This window comes from Melospiza melodia, unplaced genomic scaffold (genome assembly GCF_035770615.1).
Source record: "Melospiza melodia melodia isolate bMelMel2 unplaced genomic scaffold, bMelMel2.pri scaffold_383, whole genome shotgun sequence".
NCBI lineage: Eukaryota > Metazoa > Chordata > Aves > Passeriformes > Passerellidae > Melospiza > Melospiza melodia.
Genome location: NW_026948704.1, coordinates 1 through 15,833, shown reverse-complemented (window position 1 = coordinate 15,833; position 15,833 = coordinate 1). Strand labels below are relative to the sequence as shown.

The 15,833-nt window shown below is 49.7% G+C and overlaps 1 protein-coding gene across 2 annotated transcripts; it reads right to left on the bottom strand.

The window, feature by feature from the left end:
* Positions 1-2,188: 2,188 nt before the first annotated feature.
* CLN3 (CLN3 lysosomal/endosomal transmembrane protein, battenin) lies at positions 2,189-15,713 on the bottom strand. 2 transcript variants are annotated; one of them, XM_063183213.1, is made up of 9 exons: positions 15,620-15,713; positions 14,830-14,902; positions 13,721-13,864; positions 13,142-13,246; positions 12,111-12,179; positions 8,294-8,349; positions 6,292-6,385; positions 3,349-3,491; positions 2,189-2,427 (listed from the first exon to the last, which is right to left on the bottom strand). In XM_063183213.1, exons 6-9 carry the CDS (start codon positions 8,347-8,349, stop codon positions 2,286-2,288), a joined length of 435 nt encoding a protein of 144 aa, XP_063039283.1. In that variant the 5' UTR covers positions 12,111-12,179; positions 13,142-13,246; positions 13,721-13,864; positions 14,830-14,902; positions 15,620-15,713; the 3' UTR covers positions 2,189-2,285. The 2 variants fall into 2 exon arrangements, with proteins under 2 accessions (XP_063039283.1, XP_063039284.1); XM_063183214.1 differs by having other exon boundaries at positions 13,721-13,861.
* Between the last annotated feature and the right edge of the window lie 120 nt (positions 15,714-15,833).

Below are 15,833 nucleotides of genomic sequence, written 5' to 3'. Positions count from 1 at the left end.
AATCCAGAAATTTTGACCCAAAATTGCAATTTTGGACCCAAAATTTATGAATTTTGACCCAAATTAAATTTTTTCCAATGATTGACATTTGAAATGCAAAATTTAATTTTTTTAACCCAAAATCGCAATTTTTTTGCCCCAAGTTGTGAAATTTTGGGCCCACAAATGCAAAATTTTTAAGCAAAATTCTATTTTTCATTCCCAAATTGATTCTTTTTTAATCCAAATTTGGAATTTTCCGCCCCAAATTCAAGAGTTTTCATATAAAATTGCTTTATTTTCCCAAAACTGACTTTTTTTCCCCCAAAATTCCCTCTTTTATTCCCTAAACCCAAAAATTTTACACGAAACCACCAAAATTCTTAAAAAATATTTTTATTTACTTTCTAAATTCCATTTTTCCCTTTTAAATCCACTTTTTCCTTCTAAAATTCAAATTTTTACCCCTAAATTTTGGGTTTTTTTTTTTTACCAAAATTCTTTTTTTCCTCCCTAAAATTCAATTTTTTACCCCTAAATTTTTTTTTTTTTTAACCAAAATTCCTTTTTTCCTTTCTAAAATTCAATTTTTTACCTCTAAATTTTGGTTTTTTTTTTTTTTACCAAAATTCCTTTTTTCCTCCCTAAAATTCAATTTTTTACCCCTAAATTTTGTGGGTTTTTTTTTTTTTTACTCCAAAATTCCTCTTTTTCTCCCTAAAATTCAAATTTTTTTTTTTTCTCCAAAAAAAATTCAGTTTTTTTTTTCCCTCTAAAATCTCATTTTCCCCCCCACCAACAAAAATTCGATTTTTTACCCCCCAAATTTTGGATTTCTTCACCCAAAAATTCAAATTTTTTTAACTCCAAAATTCCGTTTTTTCCTTCTAAAACTCGGTGACCGCTCCCGTGGTCACTCCGTGGTCACTCAGTGGTCACTCCACGGTCAGTGGTCACTCAGTGGTCACTCTGTGGTCACTCAGTGGTCACTCAGTGGTCACTCCGTGGTCACTCAGTGGTCACTCAGTGGTCACTCAAGGCAAATCCAATGGTCACTCCCAGGGTCACTCAATGGTCACTCAATGACCAGACCAAGGTCACTCCGTGGTCACTCCATGGTCAGTGGTCACTCAGTGGTCACTCAGTGGTCACTCCATGGTCAGCGGTCACTCAGTGGTCACTCAGTGGTCACTTCCAGTGGTCACTCAGTGGTCACTCGGTGGTCACTCAGGGAGGTCGATGGTCACTCCGTGGTCACTGCAGTACCAATTCAGTGGTCACTCAGTGGTCACTCAGTGGTCACTCCAAGGCCATTCCAGTGGTCACTCCTTGACCAATTCAGTGGTCACTCCATGGTCACTCTGGGGTCACTCAATGGCCACTCCATGGTCACTTAGTGGTCACTTTGTGGTCACTTTCATTGGTCACTCAGTGGTCACTCCCGTGGTCACTCAGTGGTCACTTTCAGGATCATTCAATGGTCACTCTGTGGTCACTCCCAATGGTCACTCAGTGGTCACTCTATGGCCAATCCAGTGGTCACTCCGTGGTCACTTCCAATGGTCACTCAGTGGTCACTCAGTGGTCAGTTCATGGTCACTCTATGGCCAATCCAGTGGTCACTCAATGGTCACTCAGTGGTCACTCAGTGGTCAGTTCGTGGTCACTCTATGGCCAATCCAGTGGTCACTCAATGGTCACTCAGTGGTCACTCCGTGGTCACTCCTTGAGCAATCCAGTGGTCACTCCATGGTCACTCCGTGGTCAGCGGTCACTCAGTGGTCACTCAGTGGTCACTCAGCGGTCACTCCATGGTCAGCGGTCACTCCGTGGTCACTCAGTGGTCACTCAGCGGTCACTCCATGGTCAGCGGTCACTCAGTGGTCACTCAGTGGTCACTCAGTGGTCACTCCATGGTCAGTGGTCACTCTGTGGTCACTCTCATGGTCAGTGGTCACTCAGTGGTCACTCAGGGTCACTCAGCGGTCACTCCATGGCCACTCTGTGGTCACTCCATGGTCACTCAGTGGTCACTCCGTGGTCACTCATTGGTCACTCAGTGGTCACTCTGTGGTCACTCAGTGGTCACTCCGTGGTCACTCGGTGGTCACTCAGTGGTCACTCAGCGGTCACTTCCGTGGTCACTCCGCGGTCACTCAGTGGTCAGTGGTCACTCAGTGGTCACTCAGCGGTCACTCCGTGGTCACTCGGTGGTCACTCAGTGGTCACTCCGTGGTCACTCCATGGTCAGTGGTCACTCCGTGGTCACTCGGTGGTCACGTCAGTGGTCACTCCATGGTCAGCGGTCACTCAGTGGTCACTCCGTGGTCACTCCCGGCCGCAGAACGCCGCGTGCGCCCCCATTCCGGCCGCTCCGGCCGCGGCGATGGCCACCTCGGCCCCCAGAGTGACCACAGCGATGGCCAGCGGCCGCCGGGGGAGGGGCACCTGCGGACAGCGGCCACCCGGGGTCAGGGGTCACCCGGGGGTCACTCGGGGGTCACTCAGGGGTCACTTGGGGGCATTTTGGGGTAGTTTTTGGCCATTTTGGGTCAGTGGTCACTCAGTGGTCACTCAGGGGTCATTTGGGTCATTTTGGGGGCATTTTGGGGCATTTTGGGTCAGTGGTCACCCATTGGTCACTCAGTGGTCACTCAGGGGTCACTCAGGGGTCACTCAGGGTCACTCAGTGGTCACTCAGGGTCACTCATTGGTCACTCAGTGGTCACTCAGGGTCACTCATTGGTCACTCAGGGCTCACTCAGGGGTCATTCTGGGGCCATTTTGTGCCATGTTGGGTCAGTGGTCACTCATTGGTCACTCAGTGGTCATTGGTCACTCATTGGTCACTCATTGGTCACTCAGAGGTCACTCATTGGTCACTCATTGGTCAGTGGTCACCATTGGTCACTCTGGGCCATTTTGGGGCCATTTTGGGTCAGTGGTCACTCAGGGTCACTCAGTGGTCACTCAGGGGTCAGTGGTCACTCATTGGTCCCTCAGGGGCCATTTTGGGGTAACTTTTGGCCATTTTGGGTCAGTGGTCACTCACTGGTCACTTATTGGTCACCCATTGGTCACTCATTGGTCACTCAGGGGGCACTCAGGGGTGACCCATTGGTCACTCATTGGTCACTCAGTGGTCACTCAGTGGTCAGTGGTCACTCAGTGGTCACTCAGTGGTCACTCAGTGGTCACTCAGTGGTCACTCAGGGTCACTCAGGGGTCACTCAGGGTCACTCAGGGTCACTCAGTGGTCACTCAGTGGTCACTCAGTGGTCACTCAGGGGTCACTCATTGGTCACTCAGTGGTCACTCGGGGTCACTCAGGGTCACCCGGGGGTCACTCGGGGGTCAAAGGTCACTGACCTGCTCTCCCAGGTTGCTGAAGGCGTTCCCGTAGGCCCCGCCCCCACAAGCCCCTCCCCCAGCGCCAGCGCCGCGGCCACGCCCAGCCCGGGCAGGAGGTGATTGACAGCCACGGCGGCCAATAGGAACGAGGCCAGCAGCACCTGGGGCGGGGCCGGGGAAAAACGGGGGTTAAAAATGGGGAAAAACGGGAATTAAAAATTGTTAAAAATGGGAATTAAAATTGGGAAAAATTGGGGAAATTTGGGGTCTGTGGGCAGGATCGGAATCTATGGGGTCAGGGACAATCTATGGGGCACATTTGGGATCTGTGGGGCACTGAGGGATCTATGGGGCACATTTGGGATCTGTGGGGCAGGATCAGGATCTATTGGGCAGGACTGGGATCTATGGGGCAGGATTGGGATCTATGGGGCAGGATCAGATCTATGGGGCAGGATTGGGATCCATGGGGCAGCTTTGGGATCTGTGGGGCAGGATCAGGATCTGTGGGGCACATTTGGGATCTGTGGGGCAGGACTGGGATCTATGGGGCACTGAGGGATCTATAGGATAAATCTATGGGACAGGACTGGGATCTATGGGGCACATTTGGGATCTATGGGGCACTGAGGATCTATGGGGCAGCTTTGGGATCTATGGGGCAGGATCAGGATCTATGGGTCCCTTTTAGGATCTATGGGTCACATTTGGGATCTATGGGGCAGATTTAGGAATCTATGGAGTAGGATCAGGATCTATGGGGCCAGGGAGGATCTATGGGTACGATCAGGGTCTATGGGGCAGGATTCTGTGGGTCCCATTTAGGATCTATGGGGCACTGAGGGATCTGTGGGGCAGGATCAGATCTATGGGGCACATTTGGGATCTATGGGGCAGGATTGGGATCTATAGGATAAATCTATGGGGCAGCTTTGGATCTACGGGGCAGAATCAGGATCTATGGGGCAGGATTGGGATCTATAGGGCAGGATCAGATCTATGGGGCACATTTGGGATCTATGGGGCAGGTTTTGGATCTGTGGGTCAGGATTCTGTGGGTCCCACCTGAGCCAGCGCCAGCTCCCAGAGGGATCTGTGAGGATCTGTGGGTCACATTTGGGATCTATGGGGCACATTTGGGATCTGTGGGGCACTGAGGGATCTATAGGATAAATCTATGGGGCACGACTGGGATCTATGGGGCAGATTTGGATCTGTGGGCAGGATCAGGATCTGTGGGGCACATTTGGGATCTATTGGGGCACATTTGGGACCTATGGGCAGGATCAGAATTTGTGGGTCACATTTAGGATCTATGGGTCACATTTAGGATCTATGGGGCAGGATTGGGGATCTATGGGTCCCATTTGGGATCTGTGGGGCAGGATCAGATCCATGGGCAGCTTTGGGATCTATGGGGCAGGACTGGGATCTGTGGGGCACTGAGGGATCTATGGGGCACTGAGGGATCTATGGGGCACATTTGGGATCTATGGGGCAGGATCAGATCCATGGGTCACATTTGGGATCCATGGGGCAGGATTGGGATCTATGGAGCAGGATCAGATCTGTGGGGCAGGATTGGGATCTATGGGGCAGGATCAGATCTATGGGGCAGATTTAGGATCTATAGGGCAGGATCAGATCTATGGGGCACATTTGGGATCTATGGGGCAGGATTGGGATCTGTGGGGCAGGATTGGGATCTGTGGGGCAGGATCAGGATCTATGGGGCACATTTGGGATCTATGGGGCAGGATTGGGATCTATGGGTCACATTTGGGATCTATTGGGCAGGATTGGGATCTTGTGGGGCAGGATCAGGATCCATGGGGCACATTTGGGATCTATGGGGCAGGATCAGGATCTGTGGGTCCCATTTAGGATCTATGGGTCACATTTAGATCTATGGGGCAGGATTGGGATCTATGGTCACATTTGGGATCTATGGGGCAGGCTCAGATCCATGGGGCAGCTTTGGGATCTATGGGGCAGGCTCAGGATCTGTGGGGCACATTTGGGATCCGTGGGGCACTGAGGGATCTGTGGGGTAGGATTGGGATCTGTGGGGCACATTTGGGATCTATGGGGCAGGATTACGATCTATGGGGCACTGAAGGATCTATAGGATAAATCTATGGGACAGGACTGGGATCTATTGGGGCACATTTGGGATCTATGGGGTAGGATCAGAATTTGTGGGTCACGTTTGGGATCTATGGGTCCCATTTAGGATCTATGGGCAGGATTGGGATCTATGGGGCACTGAGGGATCTATGGGGCAGCTTTGGGATCTATGGGGCACATTTAGGATCTATGGGGCAGGATCAGATCTATGGGGCAGCTTGGGGTCCCACCTGGGCCAGCGCCAGCCCCCAGAGGGATCTGTGAGGATCTGTGGGGCAGGATTGGGATCTGTGGGGCAGGATCAGATCTGTGGGGCAGGATTGGGATCTATGGGGCAGGATCAGGATCTGTGGGTCCCATTTGGGATCTATGGGGCAGGATCAGATCCATGGGGCACATTTGGGATCTATGGGGCAGGATCAGAATTTGTGGGTCCCTTTTAGGATCTATGGGGCACATTTGGATCTATGGGGCAGGATCAGATCTATGGGGCACATTTGGGATCTGTGGGGCAGGATCAGGATCTGTGGGTCCCATTTAGGATCTATGGGGCAGGATTGGGATCTATGGGTCACATTTGCAGGATTGGGATCTATGGGTCACATTTGGGATCTATGGGGCAGGATCAGGATCCATGGGTCACATTTGGGATCTATGGGTCCCATTTAGGGATGTATGGGGCAGGATTGGGATCTATGGGGCACATTTGGGATCTGTGGGGCAGGATCAGGATCTGTGGGGCAGGATCAGATCTATGGGGCAGGATTGTGATCTATGGGGCAGGATTGGATCTATGGGGCAGGAATCTGTGGGTCAGGATTCTGTGGGTCCCACCTGGGCCAGCGCCAGCCCCCAGAGGCGCCGCAGGCGGAGGCAGCGCAGGGACGAGCGCGAGAGGAAAACGCCGGCCTGGTACAGCAGCTGCAGCCTGGCACGGGAGGAGTTAAAAAATTGAGATTTTTGGGGCGAAAAAACAAAATTTTGGCGGCTTGAAAGTTGCGGGTTTTGGGGTTTAAACCTGGGAAAATTTTGGGAATTTTCGGGGTTAAATTTTGGGAGTTAATGGTTAAAAGTTGGGGAATTTTTGGGTAAAATTTGGTAGTTTTTGGGGTAAAAATTGGAATTTTTTGGGATTGAAGTACGGCAGCTGCAGCCTGGCACCAAAGGGGTTAAAAACCGGAGATTTTGGGGTGAAAAAACGAAATTTTGGCGTAAAAAAAATTGGGAAGTTTGGGGTTGGGGATTGGGGGCTTTGGGGTTTAAACCTGGGAATTTTTTGGGTTGAAATTTGGGGTTAAGTTTTGGGAGTTAATGGGTTAAAAACTGGGAAATTTCAGACAAAATTTGGAATTTTTTTGGGGTAAAAATTTGAATTTTTTTTGGGATTAAAATATGGGGGTTTTGGGGGCGAAAAACCGAAATTTTGGGGGCTTGAAATTTGTGAGTTTCGGGGTTTAAACCTGGCAAAATTTGGGTTGAAATTTGGGAGTGTTGGGGTTGAAACCTGGGAAAATTTTGGGTTGAAATTTGTGAGTTTCGGGATTGAAACCTGGGAAAATTTTGGGTTGAAATTTGTGAGTTTCGGGGTTGAAACCTGGGAAAATTTTGGGTTGAAATTTGCGAGTTTTGGGGTTTAAACCTGGGAAAATTTTGGGTTGAAATTTGCGAGTTTTGGGGTTGAAACCTGGGAAAATTTTGGGAATTTTCTGGGTTAAATTTGGGGAGTTAACGGGTTAAAAGTTGGGAAATTTTTGGGTAAAATTTGGTAATTTTTACGGTAAAAATTGGAATTTTTTTGGGATTAAAATATGGGGGTTTTGGGGGCGAAAAACCGAAATTTTGGGGGCTTGAAATTTGCGGGTTTCGGGGTTTAAAACCTGGGAAAATTTTGGGTTGAAATTTGCGAGTTTTGGGGTTTAAACCGGGGAAATTTTGGGATTAAATTCGGGGTTAAATTTTGGGAGTTAACGGGTTAAAAGTTGGGAATTCTCGGGTAAAATTTGGTAGTTTTTGGGGTAAAAATTGGAATTTTTTTGGGATTAAGATACGGGGATTTTGGGAGTTTAAATGGGAATTTTTGGTTTTAACGTTTGGGGATTTTGAGGTTGAAATTTGGGAGTTTGGGGGTTGAATTTTGGAGTTCTGGATTAAAGGCGTGGAAAGTTTTTGGGGTTAAAACTGGAATTTTGGGGGTTGAAAACTGAGGATTTTGAGGTAAAAATTGCGAAATTTTGGGGTTGAAATTGAAAAATTTTGAGGTCGAAAATTGGAATTTTTGGGTTAAAATTTGGGAGTTTTGGGTTAAAATTTTGGGGATTTTGGGTTAAACATCTGGAACTTTTGGGATTAAAGATGGGGATTTCAGGGGTAAAAATCGGAAACTTTTGGGGTCAAAAATTTGGGAATTTTCAGGTTAAAGTTTGGGAAATTTTGGGGATAAAAATTAGCAATTTTGGGATAAAAATGAGGGGATTTGGGGTTGAAATTTTTGGAAGTTTGGGGTTAAAATTTGAGAGTCTGGGGCTAAAATTTGGGATTTTCCAGTTTAAAATTGGGGAGCTCTGGGGTAAAAATTGAGAATTTTTGTGGTTTAAATTGGAATTTTTGGGATTCAATTTATATTTTCAGTTTGTGAATTTTTGGGGTTAAAACTGGGAATTTCGCGGGCTGAAAATTGGGGATTTTTGGATAAAAATTGGACAATTTTTGGGATTTAAATATTAGGAATTTTTGTGGGTAAAATTGGGAAATTCAGATTTAAATCCTGGGAATTTTGGGGTTAAAATCTTTGGAGTTTTGGGGTAAAAATTCGAAGTTTTGGGCGAGAAAAACTCACGTTCGGTACTGGGCGCTGTGGGGGAGGGGCGAGGACGGGAAGTAGAGCAGCTCCATCTGAAAGGGGGCGGGGCCAAAAAATGGGGGCGGGGCCAAACAGCGCTGGCCCCTCCCCCACCCATAAATTCCATTTAAGCCCCTCCCCCAAATCAATTATGCAATTTAGGCTCCTCCCCCTCCCATTTAAGCCCCTCCCACATAACTTTAAGCCCCTCCCCCACCCCAAATCCGCCATTTTGGGCCCCTCCCCCACCCCAAATTGAAACCCCCCCAAAATTTGCAAATTTTAACCCCCCAAAATTCGAAACTTTCAACCTAAAAATCCCCAAATTTTTAACCCCAAAAATCCCCGAATTTTCACCCCGAAATCCCCAAATTTTAACCCTGAAATTCCCAAATTTTTTAACACAAATTTCCCCAATTTTTAACCCCAAAAAACTCCAAATGTTGATGCCAAAAATCCCAATTTCCGTCCCCTAAAATTTCCATGTTCCCTTTAAGCCCCGCCCCCCCCTCCTTTAAGCCACTCCCCCACCCTTTAACCCCTCCCCATCCCGCTAAGCCCCCGCCCACTCCACATAAAGCCCCTCCCCTTCAAGCCCTCACACACCATTTAAGCCCCGCCCACACCTCGTTTAAGCTCCACCCTCCGCCCATCTAGGCCCCGCCCCCTCACCTGCCCCTCACGCCGAATCCGCCATTTTGAATCCCGCCCAACCCCAAATCTGCCATTTTGTGACCTTTCCCTTACCTGTTAAACTCCGCCCCCACCACATTAAGCCCCGCCCTTTCAAGCCCAACCCATTTAGGCCCCGCCCCACATCGTTTAAGCCCCGCCCTCTTCCCATTTAGCCCCGCCCCCTCACGCCAAATCCGCCATTTTGAACCCCACTCAACCCCAAATCGGCCATTTTGTGACTCTTCCCTTACCCTTTAAACCCCGCCCCCACCACTTTAAGCCCGCCCCTCAAGCCCCGCCCATTTAAGTCCCACCCTACATCTTTAAAGCCCCTGCCCCATTTAGCCCCACCCCTCACGCCAAATCCGCCATTTTGAACCCCACCCAACCCCAAATCCGCCATTTTGTGACCTTTCCCTTACCCTTTAAACCCCGCCCCCACCACTTTAAGCCCCGCCCTTCAAGCTCCCACCCCTTTAAACCCCGCCCCCTCACCTGCCCCTCACGCCAAATCCGCCATTTTGAATCCACCCAACCCCCAAATCCGCCATTTTGTGACCCTTCCCTTACCCGTTAAACTCCGCCCCCACCACTTTAAGCCCGCCCCTTCAAGCCCAACCCATTTAGGCCCCGCCCCACATTGTTTAATCCCGCCCTCTTCCCATTTAGCCCCGCCCCTCACGCCAAATCCGCCATTTTGAACCCCACTCAACCCCAAATCCGCCATTTTGTGACTCTTCCCTTACCTTTAAACCCCGCCCCCACAACTTTAAGCCCGCCCCTCCAAGCCCCGCCCATTTAAATCCCACCTCACATCATTTAAGCCCCGCCCTTCACCCCATGTAGCCCCCGCCCCCTCACGCCAAATCCGCCATTTTGAATCTCGCTCAACCCCAAATCCGCCATTTTGAGACCCTTCTTCTGCCCTTTAAGCCCCGCCCCCACCACTTAAGCCCCAGCCCTTCAAGCCCCACCCATTTAAGTCCCACCCCACATCATTTAAGCCCCACTCCCCCATTTAACCCCGCCCCCTCACCAGCCCCTCACGCCAAATCCGCCATTTTGAACTCTACCCATGCCCAAATCCGCCATTTTGTGGCCTTTCCCTTACCCTTTAAGCCCCGCCCCCACCACTTTAAGCCCCGCCCCTTCAAGCTCCCACCCCTTTAAACCCCGCCCCCTCACCTGCCCCTCACGCCAAATCCGCCATTTTGAATTCCACCCAACCCAAATCCGCCATTTTGTGACCCTTCCCTTACCTTTAAACTCCGCCCCCACCACTTTAAGCCCCGCCCCTTCAAGCCCCACCCATTTGAGCCACGCCCCCTCCCCCACTGAGCCCCGCCCCCTCACCAGCCCCTCACGCCGAATCCGCCATTTTGAATCCCGCTCAACCCCAAATCCGCCATTTTGTGACCTTTCCCTTACCCTTTAAGCCCCGCCCTCACCACTTTAAGCCCCTCCCCCTTCCTCCAAACCCCTCCCCGACCTCCTCAAGCCCCTCCCTGACATTTTTAGGCCCCGCCCCCTCCCCATTTAGCCACGCCCCCTCACCAGCCCCTCGCGCCACTGAATTCGCCATTTTGTGGCCTTTCCCTTACCCTTTAAACCCCGCCCCCACCACTTTAAGCCCCGCCCCTTCAAGCCCCAACCATTTAAGTCCCGCCCCACATCGTTTAAGCCCCGCCCCCTCCCCATTTAGCCCCGCCCCTCACGCCAAATCCGCCATTTTGAATCCACCCATGCCCAAATCCGCCATTTTGTGACCTTTCCCTTACCCTTTAAACTCCGCCCCCACCACTTTAAGCCCCGCCCCCCTCAAGCCATGCCCATTTAAGTCCCACCCTACATCTTTAAAGCCCCTGCCCCATTTAGCCCCGCCCCCTCACGCCAAATCCGCCATTTTGAACCCCACTCAACCCCAAATCCGCCATTTTGTGACTCTTCCCTTACCCTTTAAACCCCGCCCCCACCACTTTAAGCCCCGCCCCCTCAAGCCCCGCCCATTTAAGTCCCACCCTACATCTTTAAAGCCCCTGCCCCATTTAGCCCCGCCCCCCACGCCAAATCCGCCATTTTGAATCCCGCCCAATCCCAAATCCGCCATTTTGTGACTCTTCCCTTACCCTTTAAACCCCGCCCCCACCACTTTAAGCCCGCCCCTCCAAGCCCCGCCATTTAAATCCCACCTCACATCATTTAAGCCCCGCCCTCACCCCATGTAGCCCCGCCCCCTCACGCCAAATCCGCCATTTTGAATCTCGCTCAACCCCAAATCCGCCATTTTGAGACCCTTCTTCTGCCCTTTAAGCCCGCCCCCACCACTTTAAGCCCCACCCCTTCAAGCCCCACCCATTTAAGTCCCACCCCCACATCATTTAAGCCCCACTCCCCCATTTAGCCCCGCCCCCTCACCAGCCCCTCACGCCGAATCCGCCATTTTGAACCCCACCCAACCCCAAATCCGCCATTTTGTGACCTTTCCCTTACCCTTTAAGCCCCGCCCCCACCACTTTAAGCCCCGCTCCTTCAAGCTCCCACCCCTTTAAACCCCGCCCCCTCACCAGCCCCTCACGCCAAATCTGCCATTTTGAATCCCACCCAACCCCAAATCCGCCATTTTGTGACCCTTCCCTTACCTTTAAACTCCGCCCCCACCACTTTAAGCCCCGCCCCTTCAAGCCCACCCATTTGAGCCCCGCCCCACAGTTTATGCCACGCCCCCTCCCCACTGAGCCCCACCCCCTCACCAGCCCCTCACGCCGAATCCGCCATTTTGAATCCCGCCCAACCCCAAATCCGCCATTTTGTGACTCTTCCCTTACCCTTTAAACCCCGCCCCCACCACTTTAAGCCCCGCCCCTTCAAGCCCCACACATTTAAGCACCGCCCCACATCGCTTAAGCCCCACCCCCCCATTTAGCCCCGCCCCCTCACCAGCCACTCACACCGAATCCGCCATTTTGAATCTCGCCCAACCCCAAATCCGCCATTTTGTGACCTTTCCCTTACCCTTTAAGCCCCGCCCTCACCACTTTAAGCCCCTCCCCCTTCCTCCAAAACCCTCCCCGACCTCCTCAAGCCCCTCCCTGACATTATTTAGGCCCCGCCCCCTCCCCATTTAGCCCCGCCCCCTCACCAGCCCCTGGTTAACGAAGTACTCGGCGAAGTAAACGAGGCCCAGCGGCGCCCCCTGGCATAAAACGGCCTAAAGGGGGCGGGGCTTAGTCAGGCCACGCCCCCTTTGTGTCCACAAGCCCCGCCCCCTCCCTTAAGCCCCACCCTTTCAAAATTTCCAAATTTGCCCCATAAAATTCCAAATTTTTAACCAAAATTGCCCAATTTTTAACCCCTAAATTCCCAATTTTTAATGCTGAATTTGCCGATTTTTAAACCTCAAATTCCTCAAATTTTAACCCAAAATTCCAATTTTTGAACCCAAAAATTTCCAGATTTCTGCCCCAAATTCCCAAATTTTTCACATCAAAGTGTCAGAATTTTGAGCTCTAAAACTCCTTCTTTTAGCCCTAAAACTCTCAAATTTTAACCAAAATTCTTCTAAACCCAAAATTGCCAATTTTTAGCTTCTCAAATTTTGAATTTGCAACCCCAAAATTCCCAAATTTTACTCCAAAATTCTCATTTTCTAACCCCCAAGTTCCCAGTTTTTTCATATCAAAACTCTCAAACTTTAACCCCAAAATTCCAAACTATTTAAACCCCAAAAATTCCTAAATTAAACCTCAAAAATTCCAATTTTTTCTATTAAAATTCTGACTTTTTCACCCCAAAATTTCTGAAATTTATCCTAAAACTTGTCAACATATTTCCCCCCAAAATTACACTTTTTTAATCCAAAACTCCTAAATTTTAACTCCAAAAATCCACATCTGCTTACCCAAAATTTCAAAATTTTAACCTCAAAATTCCACAATTTAAATTCCACAGATCCCAAATTTTAACCCCAAAATTTCCACCAATTTTTACACCCAAGAATTCCCAACATTTTCCCCCTAAAGTTTCATTTTTTTAACCCAAAAATTATCAAATTTTTAATGAATTTTCCAAATTTTAATCCCCAAATTCCTAAATTTTAACACCAAAATGTCCAAAAATTCCCCTGAAATTCCCCTTTAAGCCCCGCCCCTTTAAGCCCCGCCCCTTTCTCACCTTGGCCACGCCCCATTTCTCCTCTCTGGCCCCGCCCCCTTCGTCGGGGTGGGGGAGGGGCGGATCCGGCCTGGGGGAGGGGCCGGGCCCAGCAGGAAGAAAAAACTGAGGAGAAAAAAGGAAAAAATTGGGAAAAATAAAAAAATTTAAATATTTAAATTAGGGGGAGGGGCCAAGGAGGCCACGCCCACTATGGGGGGTTGGAGGAAAAAATTGGGGTAAAAAAATGGGAAAATTTGGGGTTAAAATTTGACAATTTTGGGGTGGAAAATTCTGATTTTTGGGGTAAAATGTTTGGGAAATTCAGGGTTAAAAATTGGGAGGTTTGGAGGTAAAAAATTGGAATTTGGGGTTAAAATTTGGGAGTTCTGGAATTGAAATTTGGGAATTTTCAGGTAAAAAAATTGGGAATTTTGGGGTTAGATTTTTTGAGTTTGTGAGGCTGAAATTTGGGAATTTTGGAATATAAAAATGGGAATTTTGGGGTCGGAATTTGGGAAATTTTGGGTTAAAAAAAATCCAATTTTGGGTCAAAAAAAATCCAATTTTGGGTCAAAAAAATCCAATTTTGGGTCTCACCTGAGCAGCATCAGCGGGGGCAGGGCCAGGAAGGGCAGCAGCGCGTGGGGGAGGGGCAGCCACACCCTCAAGGCCCAGAACCCCAAAGCTCCGCCCAGTCCGGCCGCGCCCGTCCCCGACGACCAATGGGAGAGCCCGGAGCTGCTGGGGAGGAGCCGAGTCAGAATGGCCACGCCCACTCTCGAAATTCCCGTTTTATCGCAAATTTGGAGCCAGTTTTGGGGATTTTGGGACCCAAATTTGAGGAATTTTTACGCCATTTTAAAAGCCACGCCCTCTTTTGTGTGACCACGCCCAGCCCCATTTATCCCCGCCCACTTGCCGCCCCCCATTCAAATTTTGGCCGATTTTGACCAAATTTGCCAAATTGGACCCAAATTTTGGTAATTTTGGATCAATTTTACGGAATTTTAACTGCATTTTAAAGCCATGCCCACTTTTGTTGTGGCCACACCCACTCACATTAAGCCCCGCCCACTTGCCCGCCCCCCATTCAAATTTTGGCTGATTTTGACCAAATTGGACCCAAATTTGGTAATTTTGGATCAATTTTATGGAATTTAAACTGCATTTTAAAGCCACGCCCACTTTTGTTGTGGCCACACCCACTCACATTAAGCCCCGCCCACTTGCCCGCCCCCCATTCAAATTTTGGCCGATTTCACAAAATTTGGCCAATTTTGCCCCAAATTTTGGTGATTTTGGATCAATTTTACGGAATTTTAACTGCATTTTAAAGCCACGCCCACTTTTGTTGTGGCCACACCCACTCACATTAAGCCCCGCCCACTTGCCCGCCCCCCATTCAAATTTTGGCCAATTTTGACCAAATTTCGCCAATTTTGCCCCAAATTTGGTAATTTTGGATCAATTTGATGGAATTTTAACTGCACTTCAAAGCCACGCCCACCTTTTTGCGTGACCACGCCCATCCACATTAAGCCCCGCCCCCAATTCCAATTTTGGCTGATTTTGGCCAAATTTGGGCAATTTTACCCCAAATTTTTTGGGGTTTTTTGGGTCCCTCTCCACATTTTTGGGGCGTGGCCCAGGTGGGCGTGGCCTTTCTGTGTGGTCACGCCCTCTCAAGTGAGGCCACGCCCCCTTACCTGGGATAGGAGGACGCCAAGGTCAGGAACGTGACCTCACCAAGCCCCGCCCCCGCACTGCCCAGAGCCACACCTGAGCGACCAATGAGGGAGCGGTGAGTGACCCCTGACCCCTGAGTGACCCGGAGTGACCCCTAAGTAACCAATGAGTGACCCCGAGTGACCCCTGAGTGACCCCCGAGTGACCTCAAGTGACCTTGAGTGACCCCGAGTGACCCCTGAGCGACCTCAAGTGACCCCGAGTGACCCCTAAGTAACCAATGAGTGACCCCAAGTGACCCCAAGTGACCAGAGTCCCAAAAATCCTAAAAAATGCTCAAAAAATCACCCCAAAAATCTCCAAAAGTGACCCCTGAGTGACCAATGAGTGACCCCAAAAACTACCCCAAAAATGGACCCAAAAGTGACCCCAAAAGTGACCCCAAAAGTGACCCCTGAGTGACCCCTGAGTGACCACAGCCCCAAAAATCCCCTCAAAAATGCAAAAAAAAATCAGCAAAAATATTCCAAAAAAGGCCAAAAAAATCACCCCAAAAATCCCCAAAAGTGACCCCTGAGTGACCCCAAGGTGACCCGAAAAGTGACCCTAAAAATGACCCCAAAATGACCTGGAAGTGACTCCAAAGGTGGCCCCAAAAGTGACCCCAAAGTGACCAATGAGTGACCCCAAGGTGACCCCAAAAATGACCCCAAAATGGCTAAAAATGGACCAAAAATGACCCCAAAAGTGACCCCTGAGTGACCCCTGAGTGACCCCGAGTGACCCCTGACCCCGCGTGACCCCGCTCACCCCCCAGGCCGCTCAGGGTCCCTCTGGCCGCGGCCACGGCGCTGACGCTGCCCCACAGGCACAGGGACACGGCCACCACGCGCAACCTGAGGGGGAAAAATTTTCCTTTACAGCCTCAAAATTTCCTGCTGTTATAAAAACATTTTCTTTTTTCCGTAAAAAAAATTCATTTTTGTGGAAAAAAATCCTCTTTTTTCTCCCAAAATTCTCTTTA

Bases quoted from the DNA above. Each gene is read 5' to 3' on its own strand.
- CLN3 (XM_063183213.1), bottom strand. From the start codon at position 8,349: ATGGAGCTGCTCTACTTCCCGTCCTCGCCCCTCCCCCACAGCGCCCAG. The intron at 6,386-8,293 runs GTGAGTTTTTCT...CTCCCGTGCCAG, and splicing joins CACAGCGCCCAGTACCGAAC to GCTGCAGCTGCTGTACCAGG. The intron at 3,492-6,291 runs GTGGGACCCACA...GCCCCGCCCCAG, and splicing joins GGGGGCTGGCGCTGGCCCAG to GTGCTGCTGGCCTCGTTCCT.